This window comes from Montipora foliosa, chromosome 2, assembly GCF_036669935.1.
Source record: "Montipora foliosa isolate CH-2021 chromosome 2, ASM3666993v2, whole genome shotgun sequence".
Taxonomy (NCBI): domain Eukaryota; kingdom Metazoa; phylum Cnidaria; class Anthozoa; order Scleractinia; family Acroporidae; genus Montipora; species Montipora foliosa.
In genome coordinates, this window is record NC_090870.1 from 60086863 (window position 1) to 60099271 (window position 12409).

At 38.3% G+C, this 12409-nt stretch overlaps 1 protein-coding gene across 1 annotated transcript in view; it reads left to right on the plus strand.

Annotated features, from left to right (window-relative positions):
* Positions 1-3: 3 nt before the first annotated feature.
* Positions 4-12409, plus strand: part of LOC137993747 (dolichyldiphosphatase 1-like) — a 13325-nt gene continuing 919 nt past the window's right edge. Inside the window, exons 1-7 of the mRNA XM_068839745.1 lie at positions 4-140; positions 296-396; positions 1023-1204; positions 3175-3288; positions 7198-7326; positions 7585-7674; positions 11731-12409. The exon at positions 11731-12409 is cut by the window's right edge and continues 919 nt beyond it. Of these exons, the coding sequence (XP_068695846.1) occupies positions 20-140; positions 296-396; positions 1023-1204; positions 3175-3288; positions 7198-7326; positions 7585-7674; positions 11731-11785 (792 nt within the window). The 5' untranslated portion in view covers positions 4-19 and the 3' untranslated portion in view covers positions 11786-12409. The remainder of the gene's footprint in view (positions 141-295; positions 397-1022; positions 1205-3174; positions 3289-7197; positions 7327-7584; positions 7675-11730) is intronic.

A 12409-nucleotide genomic window follows, 5' to 3' on the forward strand; every position in this document is an offset into this window, starting at 1 on the left:
GGAATCATGGGAATTCAACATGGCGGAAGGATCTCTGAGAAGGTCATGTCAGGAGGGCGAAAATTTCTATTTTTTCAATTTAGCTGGAGATAACGTTAAATGGAAAACAATATCCCTTTTTCATGTTGAATATCCTGGAGGTAATCACGCCTTATTTGGCTGATAAAGTGTTTTATCCAGAGAATAATAGTAATAGTTTTTCACCGCTACGCTCCCTGCATGCATGCAGTGGGCAGAGTTTATACCCTTTACCATTCCACTAGTATGAGGCTGTGTTTCTTCCTTTTTTTTGCAGGAGACGTCATTGGAAAGATTTTAGCCTGGTTTAGTTTACTTCCTATGTTTATTGTGATTGGTTTTATCACTTTAATTATGTTCCGAAGGGAAATACACACGGTACAGTATGTCGGTATATTGTTTATATATGTTGGCTTTTTAGTCATTCCTTCCGATCCAGAAGAACCCCTTGCAAATTTCGGAGCGATCGATGTCTAGAACCATTTTGAAATACCTGAAAAATATCAAATTTATCCGTTCTGTTTGCAATCCGCTCGAGCTCATCACGTGAAGTTCGCTTTCAGCAGTACAATTGTTACAGTACGTGTCTGCACAAATACTTGTTATTTGTATGGCAGGGTGCAAGGCAGAGACATTGCAGCCATCCACAGAAAAATCCCATGTTTCAAAAACAGTATTATTTCAATAGGCATGTGGTTTTTGTTGCTTGTACTGAATAATTTGAACACTGAATAAACGTCATAAGTAGTATTTTAAGGATGCAGCAAGGATACATTTGTACAGTATTCATGACATGGGGCTCATGGGGTATGGTTCAGAAAGAAATGAACACTACTTAACATGCAACTGAAACAATGAAGCTCAACCCTTAATACAAAATAGCTGCGTGCAGGTGTCCTATAAAGATCCAATGAAATTACAGAGACTGGAAAGAGCTGTGTAGTAAATGATTGTTAGTGCTGTGTCGAAAGAGTTGATTTGTGGAAAATATCATTTTATTGCAGATGACATTTTTCACTGGAATTTTAATAAATGAACTTGCTAATATGACAGTAAAACACACCTTAGCACATCCAAGGCTCTGCGCTGGACATGTTTTTCCAAATTCTACTCATGGGATGCCATCTGATCATTCTCAATTTATGGCCTTCTTTGCAGTCTATTCTGTCTTGTTTATATATTTCAGGTATGCAATTCAGTTACAATGTCACTTTTGTTTTTACTGTGTGGATCAGGGTACACTCCATTAGGAAAGTAAAATTGTTGGGGGGAGGGGTTACATGTACATTATTTTGGAAAAGTATTAAGGGGGTGGGGGGGGGGGCTGTCACATATGGAGAAGCCTATACATTGAGGAGGGCTTGTTTGAAAGTTATGTTGGCCTTCCCACTTCACTCTCCTGACTTCAAAGCTGAATGAACATACTGTAAAATATATAAAATATTATCCATTCTCCTGGCGATGGGAACATTTTTTTTCAAATATAGGAACTGTTCAAATTTCCCACCATGGGAAATAATTTTAATTATTATCTCTCAATGGCCTGGCCATGGAAGTATACAGCTCTTCCCATGAATGAGCCTCATGGTGTTCCTGTTTTTTTACCTGTGTGATACAGCATTGCCTTATAAATACACACCACACATTGGCTTTCTGTGATGGTATACAAACTGGCCAGGGGCATGGCGTACCTCTGAAATCCAAAAATATATAGATCGTTTTCACTGTCACGCAATAAAAAAATAAATCGAAAACCATCCAGTGGAAAAAGTCAAGAATTCGTGATGTTGTAGAAGATAAATGAAGAAGACTCTTCTCCAAGTTTTAGGCCTGTGCGTTTCCCCAAACTTCAGATATTCGTCGAAATGTTTCGCAGAAATTTACAGAGCCCAGTATGAAAACGCCATGTTGGTGCACATCTGTGGTGCAACAATATGGCAGCCGGAAAATAGTGTCAACATCTGTTACTTACTTTGGCTATCTAGGCGAGTGATCATCTGTACTGAACAGACAGCTATTTACCTAAGCACTTTTCCTAATGCTTTAAATTCTACAAAGGCTCAAAACCATGAGATAAATATATATTTCTCAATAAACTCGATCGTCGCCTCGTGTCACGCACCGCTATAACTCAGAAATTCAAAATGCTCTGGTTTCCAAACGAAGCACGCTATTGAGCTTTAAAATTGCAAATGGATACAAATTTACCGTCTCTTATGCCTGATGAGGATAAAAACTTTCTTGGCTCTTTAGTTTTGGATTTTAGAAAATGATGACGTCACGTGAAAACGATCTATATATATATATATTTTATTAAATATTTATTTAATATTCCTGTTGTAAAAAGAGAAGTCTCGTGAGAATTGAGCAAAGCAAGATGACAAGGTTTTATCCTGCTTCAGCAGGGGTTTATTTACTGTCCCCTAATTATATAATTTTTTTATGCAGAAGTGATTGTAAAAAGGTTAAGTCACTTTATTTAATGTCTATAGTTCTGTCAGCTACATGTTAGGCACTAGAGAGGGGAAGGGAAAGGCTTCGCGGGGACGCTTTTCCCTCTACTTTCCCCTTTCTTGCACCTGCAGGTTAGTTAAATGTACGAGGCTGGTATCAATGAGAGGTGACAGTGCTTCCTATTACCCCACTCCCAACTGCTGTCAGTGCTCCATTTCGCATCAGAGGAAAGTCAAAACAGTTGTTGGAATCTCTGAAGATCAAACTGAGGACTTCTTGCTCCAAAAGCCGCACACTAACCAACTGTGCTACTCCTGTTCCTGTTTATCATTTTTATTTGTCTTTTGCCATTCAATGGCAGATGTCAGGACGGTCAGCAACTCCCCAAACCGAACACAAGTTCTGATCCACTTAGCCACTGCATGTCCTGTTTTTCTACGCAAAATTCAAACACCAAAAATCAATTTACATATAATCTATATTTTTCCATTGTATCTTAATTTATCAATAATAAATTACTTTTTTCAAACAACCGGATGCTGAAGACCTGTGTACAGTGCAGTGTACATTACATTTTATTGATCACAATCATTTAAGTTTTGCCTTTATGGGAAACTAAAGAGAAAGGTGGGTATGGTTGTTGGTCAATACATGTATGTGGTTTGTTGGTTAATACTGAGCACATATTGTTGTTTGTTTTAGGCTCCTCCATTTTTCTCAATCAACAACAGTATGGGATGATTTAATTGAGAACCTATGGCGTCATATGCTAGCCATTGGAGTGGCACTAGCTGCTGTTACAGTTGCATTTAGTAGGTAAGGATCACAATGTGAGCTGCTACAGTTACAGTTGTAATAACAATCCCAAATCCTTCAATTCACAAAGGAAATGACAACTGAAGAGACAACAGGTAGCCTGTACCGTAGTCTTGACTTTGTGTAACTCCTAGTTTTTAGGTGACAAAATTAATAATCATTCCCCATAATTATTATGGAGATTCTAGGTCACTGAATAATAATCATCTTCACACATGCCACACAAAACAAAAACAAAAACAAAAACAAGCACAAACAATACTTGATTTCGAACACGAATATTAATTAGGAATGGTTTTTAGACCTAAGAAAAGGGTTACAAATTAATTAAAAGTGCCTATGAAGTGAAAAATATCTTTTGCTTCTTTTAAAGACCTTTCAAAATGATAAAGAATGGTTTTTTATATTTTAGAATACCTTCTGTCATTCCAGAGATATTCAAGTTTTTGTTAAAAAATTGATGATGTCATAAACATTGCAAATGACTGTAATGAATCATAAAATTGAGAATATCTCCAAAAATATTGGATGGATGTTGTTCAAACTTGGCAGCAGTAATATATATCAAGTAAGGCATAAAATTATACCCGCTATGCCGTTGCCATGGTCTATTTAATGCAGGATTGCTTTTGTCGTGTATTGTCATAATAAGACATTATTTTTCACTCTCGGTATTAGCCTATACAGAGATGTAAGGCATTATGGGAAGCACATCCCTTTTAAGTTTTATCATCTGCCTGACTGTACTTATCTGTTCAAAATCCAAGTTATTTGGTTCACTGCAGAAAGGGACTGGAAATGAGAGTGTTGCTATGGCAACATCTTATCTGATGGACATTACTGGTGCCAAGTTTGATTATCATTACTCCTGGACCAATATTTTTGGAGATATTCTCAATTTTGTGATTCTCTACAGCTGTTGTCACATACAGGGCAAAAATACTGATTGCTGATTGGCTGGGACAGAGGGCATTTTTCCTTAATCACAAGGGCACTTTTAGTAATCAAGAGGGCATGATTACTTGATCCTGATTTGTTAACACTTGCTTATCCAGAGGAAGCAAAGATAATCTTCCTCCAGATTAAACTACTTTTTTTGCCCACATATAAAATACATTTTAAGTGCTATTTCTGTTGACGGCAACAATTATTGAATTGAACTTTAAAGCCAAATACATGTACATTTAGGAGCGTGTCGGTTATAATTTTTCACACCACTGAACTGAACAGGTTTCCCTAAAAAACTTTGCCCTTTATGTGATAAGCATGTAATTGTTATGTGCCCTCGTGCAATAAACAATTAATTTCACTTGTGACTAGTATTTACTATAGGCTAAAAATTGTTTTAAAAGTGAAAAAAAAAACGATCGTTTTCAGCGTAAAGCCATCCTCAAGCCATCTTCAAGCCTATCCAGTCTCTATAGTGGCATGCAGTGACTAAGTACCATTTCCCTTCCCACATTAGGATATCTTGGCTAATTAATGACCATGGTTGTTCTGGAATATCATGGCTAAGCATGGGCTCTTTAGGCGCTTGACTAGCGTATTGGGCACATACTGGGCACGAAATGCACTTATTCTTGATATCAGAGGTCACACCAGGACAGAAGAGGGACACTTTGGCTCTTCGAATACACGAACCTGCTCCAAAGTGTGTTTTGTGAATTTTGTGTAGCAGGGCTGGTCTCATCGACTTTGGGATGTCTGCCTGCTGCCCTTTATACACTATGCCATCTGCCAGAGATAATTCATCTTTGAAGGTGAGGTAGGGCTGCACCAAGGGATCCAATTTTCCTTTGTCAGTTGGCCAACCAGTCATCACAAGGAAGGACAGCTTCTGCAGTTCTGGGTCCATTTCGGTTTGCTCTCATAGATTTTCCAGGATAACGCTGGAGATCCCAGAATTGTCCAATGCCATAGTTTCCAAGTCCACTTTAACTATGTGTTCTCCAGAGAGATTGGCTGCAGAGAGCTGAGGATGAGGACCCTTGAAAGAGTGTCCGCTATCATGACTTGATGTGCTCCTTTCTTGTAGTTCACAACGAATGACCATTGTTGGAGCCTGATGCGCATGGCTTGCAGATGCCTCGGTGCCTTGTAAAGGGGTCTCTTAAGAATTGTTTCAAGGGGTTGATGGTCTGTTTCAACCGTGATATCTGACTTTCCGTAAAGCAGACTGTCCTATTTCTCAAATGCTAAGCGTGTTGCAAGACAGACTTTCTCAATAATTCCATATCTTTTTTCTGTGGCGTTAGGTGTTTGAGTAAAATGCCACTCGTTGATTATCTTGGAGGAGGGCTCCACCCATGCCAGCAGCAGATGCCTCTACCTAAAGGGTGACAGGCAATTGAGGATTGAAGTGCCGCAAGACAGGGGCATGAACAATGAGGTTTTTGGACTCTGCAAAAGCTTTATTGTGTGCGTCAGTCCACTTGAAGGGGACGTCTTTATGGGTCAAGTCTCTTAAGGGTTTCACTACATCACTCAGTTTGGGACAGAATCTTGCCAGGAAGTTAAGCATACCCAAGTAGGGCTGGACAGCATGTTGGTCTGAGGGTTTGGGCATTTCTGTCATGGCTTCGACCACTGACACTGGCTGGGCTGAGCTGGAACCCCATGAACATCACATTTTGGGTTTTAAAAACCCACTTGGCCAGATTCAGTTTGAGCTTTACTTTGCACATATGTACCAAGGAATATGCAGATTTTCATCATGATCTTTCTCAGCCTGCTCATGTGTTTCTCCTCACCCATAAATGAGAACATCATCTGAAATGTTGCAGACCCCTTTCAGTCCAGTAAGGGCTTCTTGTTGTCTTGCTTGATACTCCTCAGGTCCACTTGAGACACCATACGGAAGACGCAGGCACCAATAGCGACCAAATGGGGTGTGAAAGGTTGTGGCCAAGCTGGATTCATTATCTAGAAGAATGTTGGAAGAATGAAGAATGTCATCTGCAACTGAGAAACGCTTGGCCCCATTTAATTGTGGTAAAATGTCCTCAAAAGCGTAGAATTGGATGCTTAGGTACCTGGATTGCTTTGTTGATAATATTTGATGGATCTAAACAGATCCTAAATTTGTCCTTGGTCTCTCTGACTGTCATGTTACTACACCAAGCTGTGGGCTTGTACTGTTGGTATGTACTGTTGGTATGTCCCTTCGCTTTCGGTATGCCTGGCTATGGGATGGTGGTGATTGGCATCATGGACCAGTTTCACGGTAGGGTCTGTGTCAAAGGTAACAGGTCTGTCAAGCTGTCCCAGCCCAGTGTGCACAAGAAATGTTTCTTCAAATGTTTAAGAATAATCTCTGGTTACTTTTGTTCCTCCTCTGATAGTTGAAAGCCTTGCACGAGGTTTTCAAGTTCTTGATTGCCAGCTATGGCGGAGCAAAAAGCTGCCATAGCCTTACCTTTTGCTAGCCACACTAGCACGGTCGATGGTGGTTCCCCTCCTTCTTCGGTAGGAGGTGACAAAGGCTCACTATCGTACCATCCATTGAGCTCACACCAATCTTTGAACTACTGAATGAACTTTTCACACTTCCGTCGCGGATCTCGCAAAGTCGAGAATTTTGGTAGTGTGACTGCTGCGATGCCGTGTCCCAACGAGGACGCCATGACAAGTTTTTCTCAATTTTCCGTGTTCCGGGAACATGGACCAAACAGTTAATCGCACTTTTCTTACACCAAGTTAGAAGCACACAAAGTCTAACCACACAAGATGGATGCCTTGTTTATCAACACACCCCAAAGCATGCTGGGGCTTAACAACGTGGGGGGTATGATGTAACAATCTGAGCCCATCAAGCGTTTGGTGAATTTTAATTGAACTTTAAATTGTGTGGTGTTTTAATATAAATATTATTCACTGATAATTTTTTTTGCTCTATACTACATCCTGCAGAGTATACCTCAGATATCACACACCACATCAAGTAGGTTATGGATTTTTACTCGGATGTGTGCTTGGTGCTTGTTGGTTTATATTCACCCAGACCGTTTTAACACCACTCTTTCCAACCATAACAACTTGGTAAATATGCATTAATTACATGTATGATAGAGAATACAACATTATTGTAATATAATTATTGTCAATTTTTGTGTTTTGTCTTTTTTTAATTTATTATTATCTTTTTTTGGGGGGGGAGGGGGTGGGTTGTGGTTGTGGTTAAAGTTGTCATTTTGAAGCTTGAGGTCCCTAATGTCAGCTTGCAGTCAGTATAATGTAGGACTAGATAGCGTATCAATCACTAGTTTGGTAATTATTGCTTTTTGTTTCCTTTAACAGGCCTGTCTGTGAATATTTGATGATCCGTGATTCAACCTTGATACCATCAGTAATGTGGTTTGAATACACACAGTCAAGAGCAGAAATGAAGTGAGTGCGGTATAATAATAATATTGTTGGTTTTCACTCGCGTGATCAACCGCCATGTTTTTCAACGAAAACAAAAGAAAACGTTTGCATGATAATAAAGTTAAATTTCCAGAGGATTTGGTGAGGGCTCTAACATGGCCGCCATTTCTTTTTTTAGGGGCTTCAACATGGCGGCCGTGACGTCATGTGAAAACCGAGAATTGTAGTTACTTGGTCTATGATTTACAGCTTTTGCAAAATAACACATGTACCAATAATTCTGATGAAACAACCCGTATGAAAATTTGTGGCCTGACCGAGCGAGATTCGGGCCCGATTCAGGCCATAAAGCTGTTTTTTAAACAAGAACTGAGCGAGTCAAAGGGAGACATTACCCTTTCACCTCCAAACTGGCCCATATTGACTTATAAAATCGTCTGGTCTCAGGCATAGTTACTGTAATACATGTATCTATTAGTGTCACTCTTAGGAAGTAAAGAGTCAGAGCTTTTGAGTGTCTTACTAGAATAACATTGTGAACCCTTGAACCCCTAAAATGGCTGCCATTGACAACACAGTAAAATGGTCTGGTCTCAGCATAAAATCTCTAAGTTTCACTCTTACGAGCTCATATCATAAAAATACTTGTGTGTACATGTACATCTCTGTGAAAATAACCATGAGGCTCAGCATGCTTTTAAGGTTGAACTTACATGTATTGTTTCTTGTGAAATGATTTAACTGCACCTTGGAAATAGCTTTATGCACAGGGTAGACTGAGGACTAGGTGTGTTGCGCTTGCAGTGGCTATCGAGTTCAATTGTTCCAAAGAAAAATGAAAGTGTGTCACAACAGACTGGGTGGGACTACTTTACAGGTCGTCTTCAAGGTCCCCAATAACATCACATAAAACCAAAGTTGACAGTTATCGCAGATTTATTGAAATGGCTTGTAACGATCGTAATAATAATATTTCTTATATAGCGGCTATCCAGACGTGGTCTAAGCGCTTTACAAGTCATGAAAAATTAAAATTAAAAATTAATCCATAAACGAAAAAGTTATACAAACATTTCCTTGAATAAATAAGTTTTAAGTCGTGTTTTGAAAGTCTGGAGATTATCAGAGTTTTTTATGTGTTCTGGTAGATCATTCCAAAGTTGTGGCAAGGCGACAGCGAAAGCTCTAGATCCATAAAACTTCAAATTATAGCTGGTAGGGTTAAGACGGAGCAATGTAGATGAGCGGAGGCTTCTTGAAGGACGGTAGAGACTTATCAGTTCTTGTATGTACGAGGGAGACAAATCATGCAAAGCCTTGAAAGTGAGAATTAAAATGTTAAACTTTATGCATTTAATTATTGGTAACCAGTGTAGATCTTTCAAGATGTACAGTAAAATGTCATCTCAACGCTGTCCAGGGGAAGGGGGTGTTTCAAGGATTTTTGGCGAGGATTGTCTGAAGTGGCAGGAATATTCTTGAGTATGCGCAGGAGAAGTATTGCGTGATGGTAACGGAAGTGTAAAGTGTAAAAAGACGCTGGTAAACCTCACAGTTTACCATTAGTTTTTGCCTTTTATCGCATTCCTTATTCGTATTAACAGTTGAAAATCAATTTGTATAAGACGTTACTTATGATTGAAAGGAATTTTCAGAACAACTTCAATGCCATCGTGAAATTCAGCCTTTTCACAACGGTTAACCATAACATGTAATATAATAAGATTGTCAAAAGACCAACTTCTATTTTGACGCGGCGTTTTGTACATACTGTACTTTTTTAACAGCATATTTCGGAAGATTGTACAGAAGGGAGTTGCAGTGGTCTACTTTGGATGAGATAAAGGCATGCACAAGTGTTTTGGCAGTTTCCGTTGATATAAATTTTCTAATACATGATAAATTACGAAGGTGATAGAATGCAGATTTACATACAGTATTAAAATGAGGCAGCATTGACATGGTGCTGTCAAAAGTGACACCAACATTCCTGGCAGTTTGAGAAGGCTGGACGGTGTCTTGACCAAAGCAGATTGACGGCAAGCAGTGCTGTAGTCAAAATTTTGAGTGAATAAAGAGGAACTCAGTTTTTTCTTTATTCAATTACTCATCCATTTGTCCAAATCAGTCAGGCATAGCTCGATACGTTCAACAGCTTCAGTCAGTTCCAGGTCATTATTTGTTGAAAAGGAAACATAAAGTTGCGTATCGTCAGCATAGAGGTGAAATTGCAAGTTATGGTGTCGCAATAAGTCAGCTGATGGTGCAGTATACAATAAATAGAGGATAGGTCCAAGCACAGAACCATGGGGTACTCCACAACTGAGGTTACGAGGTTGTGATTTACTCCCATTAATCAGAACAGATTGAGTGCGACCAGTAAGGTAAGATTGAAACCAGTTGAGAGCAGTTCCTCTGATTCAAATTTAGAGTTCAATCTATTAAAATTACTCAAACGTGATCACCCTGAAGTTCGCAGGGAAAGGTGCATTATCAAAATCAAGGAAGTGAGAGGTTCTCTGACTGTGTAGGAGCTCTATTTTAAAAATACATGTTTTGACACCAAGGTTTGCTCATACAGCACCAATACAACTCTACTGGCTTCCTGTGAACTATCAAATTGAATTTAATATTACCCTGTTTTTGAACGGCTTAAAAAACATTCCACAAAGAGCGTGTCCCTCTGGACTCAAAACAATGGTTCAAATTGTGAGAGGTGAATATTAGCATACAAGAAAAACAAGCTATGCCTTATTAGAATTCTTTATAATTATAGAATACTAACGAGGAGTGTTCTATCAGCGGATATAAAGCTCATACACATGACGTTTTATCAATGTTTTGATAGGCTGTTAGGTTCATGAATCTTTAATGAGTTTTTTTAATGTACCGTAAAAGTCTATGTATAAGCTGCACCTTTTTCCTCAAAAGTTAAATAAAGAATCGGGGGTGGCTGTGGCAGTGGCTTGTCTACAGAAACATCCGAGAATGGAGTTTTCTAAGGTATAATTAATATTTATAAATTAAATGAATAAGCATAAAATTATAACAACTGAAAGCACCCTGGTGTTGTTCATAGTGTTTCGTGAGTGGTGGCTCCTGAAGGAGCTGTACTTGTATCTAGAAGCGTTCATTTGCGATTCTCGTTCTCCAAGAGTTCTTTCAAGTGATTTAAAATTTTTCACTACTCAAACAACTGAACACTAACCTAAACAAGATTTAGCGTTTTAAAAAAGCTTTTTTACTTGTTACCTTGGACACTCTAATTTTATTGTGAAGTGCTTTTAATAGAGGATTAATTTCTAATAATATTGATAGTTTAATTAATTATAGGCACTATGTTATCTTTTATTTGATATTCAACCTTGGATATTATATTTCCAGCTTTCTGATTGGTTCCCTCAACCTTGTGATCTGCATATAGGGTATATCACATGACCTAACAATATTATGGAAACTGATTGACTCAACTGTTGCCAAGCTGAAAATTTGGAAAAATCAATATACCGTTTAAGATTTAATGAAAATTGAATAAAAAAATAATATTATCATTCCCTTCACGCTTGTTGGATATGAGTCTGGTTATTGCCAACTCGGTACTACACACTTCATTATCTACAGCATTTACCATCTCACATCCAATGCGCACTCATGGAATAATGTTAGTGTTAAATGTTCTAAATTAAATCTTATTTTTTACATGTTAAGTGATTGAAGCACAGATTCATAATACCAATAGATGAATGTAAAATAGATGAATGTAAAATGAGGCTTGTAATTCTGTAATTTTGCAACTTATTGTAATAACTCTAGTTCATCTATATATCGTTTATATAGATCTATCTTCCTTTTTCTTTTTCTTTCCTTTCCTTTTCTTTCTTTTCTTAATCTCCTCCTATTGAATTACTTTATGTTCAAGTGTCCTCTGCCCACCTCGACTAACTGAGCTATATGCGAGCAGAAGAAGTTACTATGTATATTTCCGTGAGAGAATAAAATGAAAACGGAGGACTGGGCCTTGCACTAAATCAATTTTAGGAACATTTCTACTCTAAACTCTTTTTTTTTTTCCTCCAGGAAACGACAAAGAAGAGGCTCTCACAACAGCTATTACAAGTCACATACTTCTTGATAAAAGGGATTTACAAGAGGAATCAATAAATCGTGCTCTTCATGCATGGTGCTTGGCACATGGAAGCAGAAAAATCTTTTTTCCATTCTGGGTGATGTAAATCCCATAATGCAATACGTTTTGGGGGCTCTTTCCATAAAAACAATACAAGTTTTTTACTCATGGGACGGTATCATGAATGCTTTAGTGACCTGGATATCGGCCATTGTTTTATTGCAAAAAACCCCCCCAAACGTATTGCATTGTGGGAATGTGCAAGTAGGGAATATTGTGTCAGTATTATTTGACCAGCTCATCAAATTCAGTCGCTGTCTCTGCTCAGTTGATGTATTACATAACTTTTTTTAAAAAATTCACTCATGAATTGATTCCACTGCATGCAGCCGATGGAATTGTGGTAACGGAACTCAACCGTGATGCTTTACTGATTTTTGTGTTAAGAAGAGGCCAAAATCATAGTTGATGCCTTCTTTCCTGTAAATTACGAAAGTTTAATTTTAGCCTCTTGTTTTTTCTGTTGAAAGAACTGCTGTTGCTTAAGTGTAGGGCTTATGTTTATCATAAAATTAATATCTGCTACGTTTGTGGCAATTTAGTGAAAGAGATGATTACATGTATAATTAC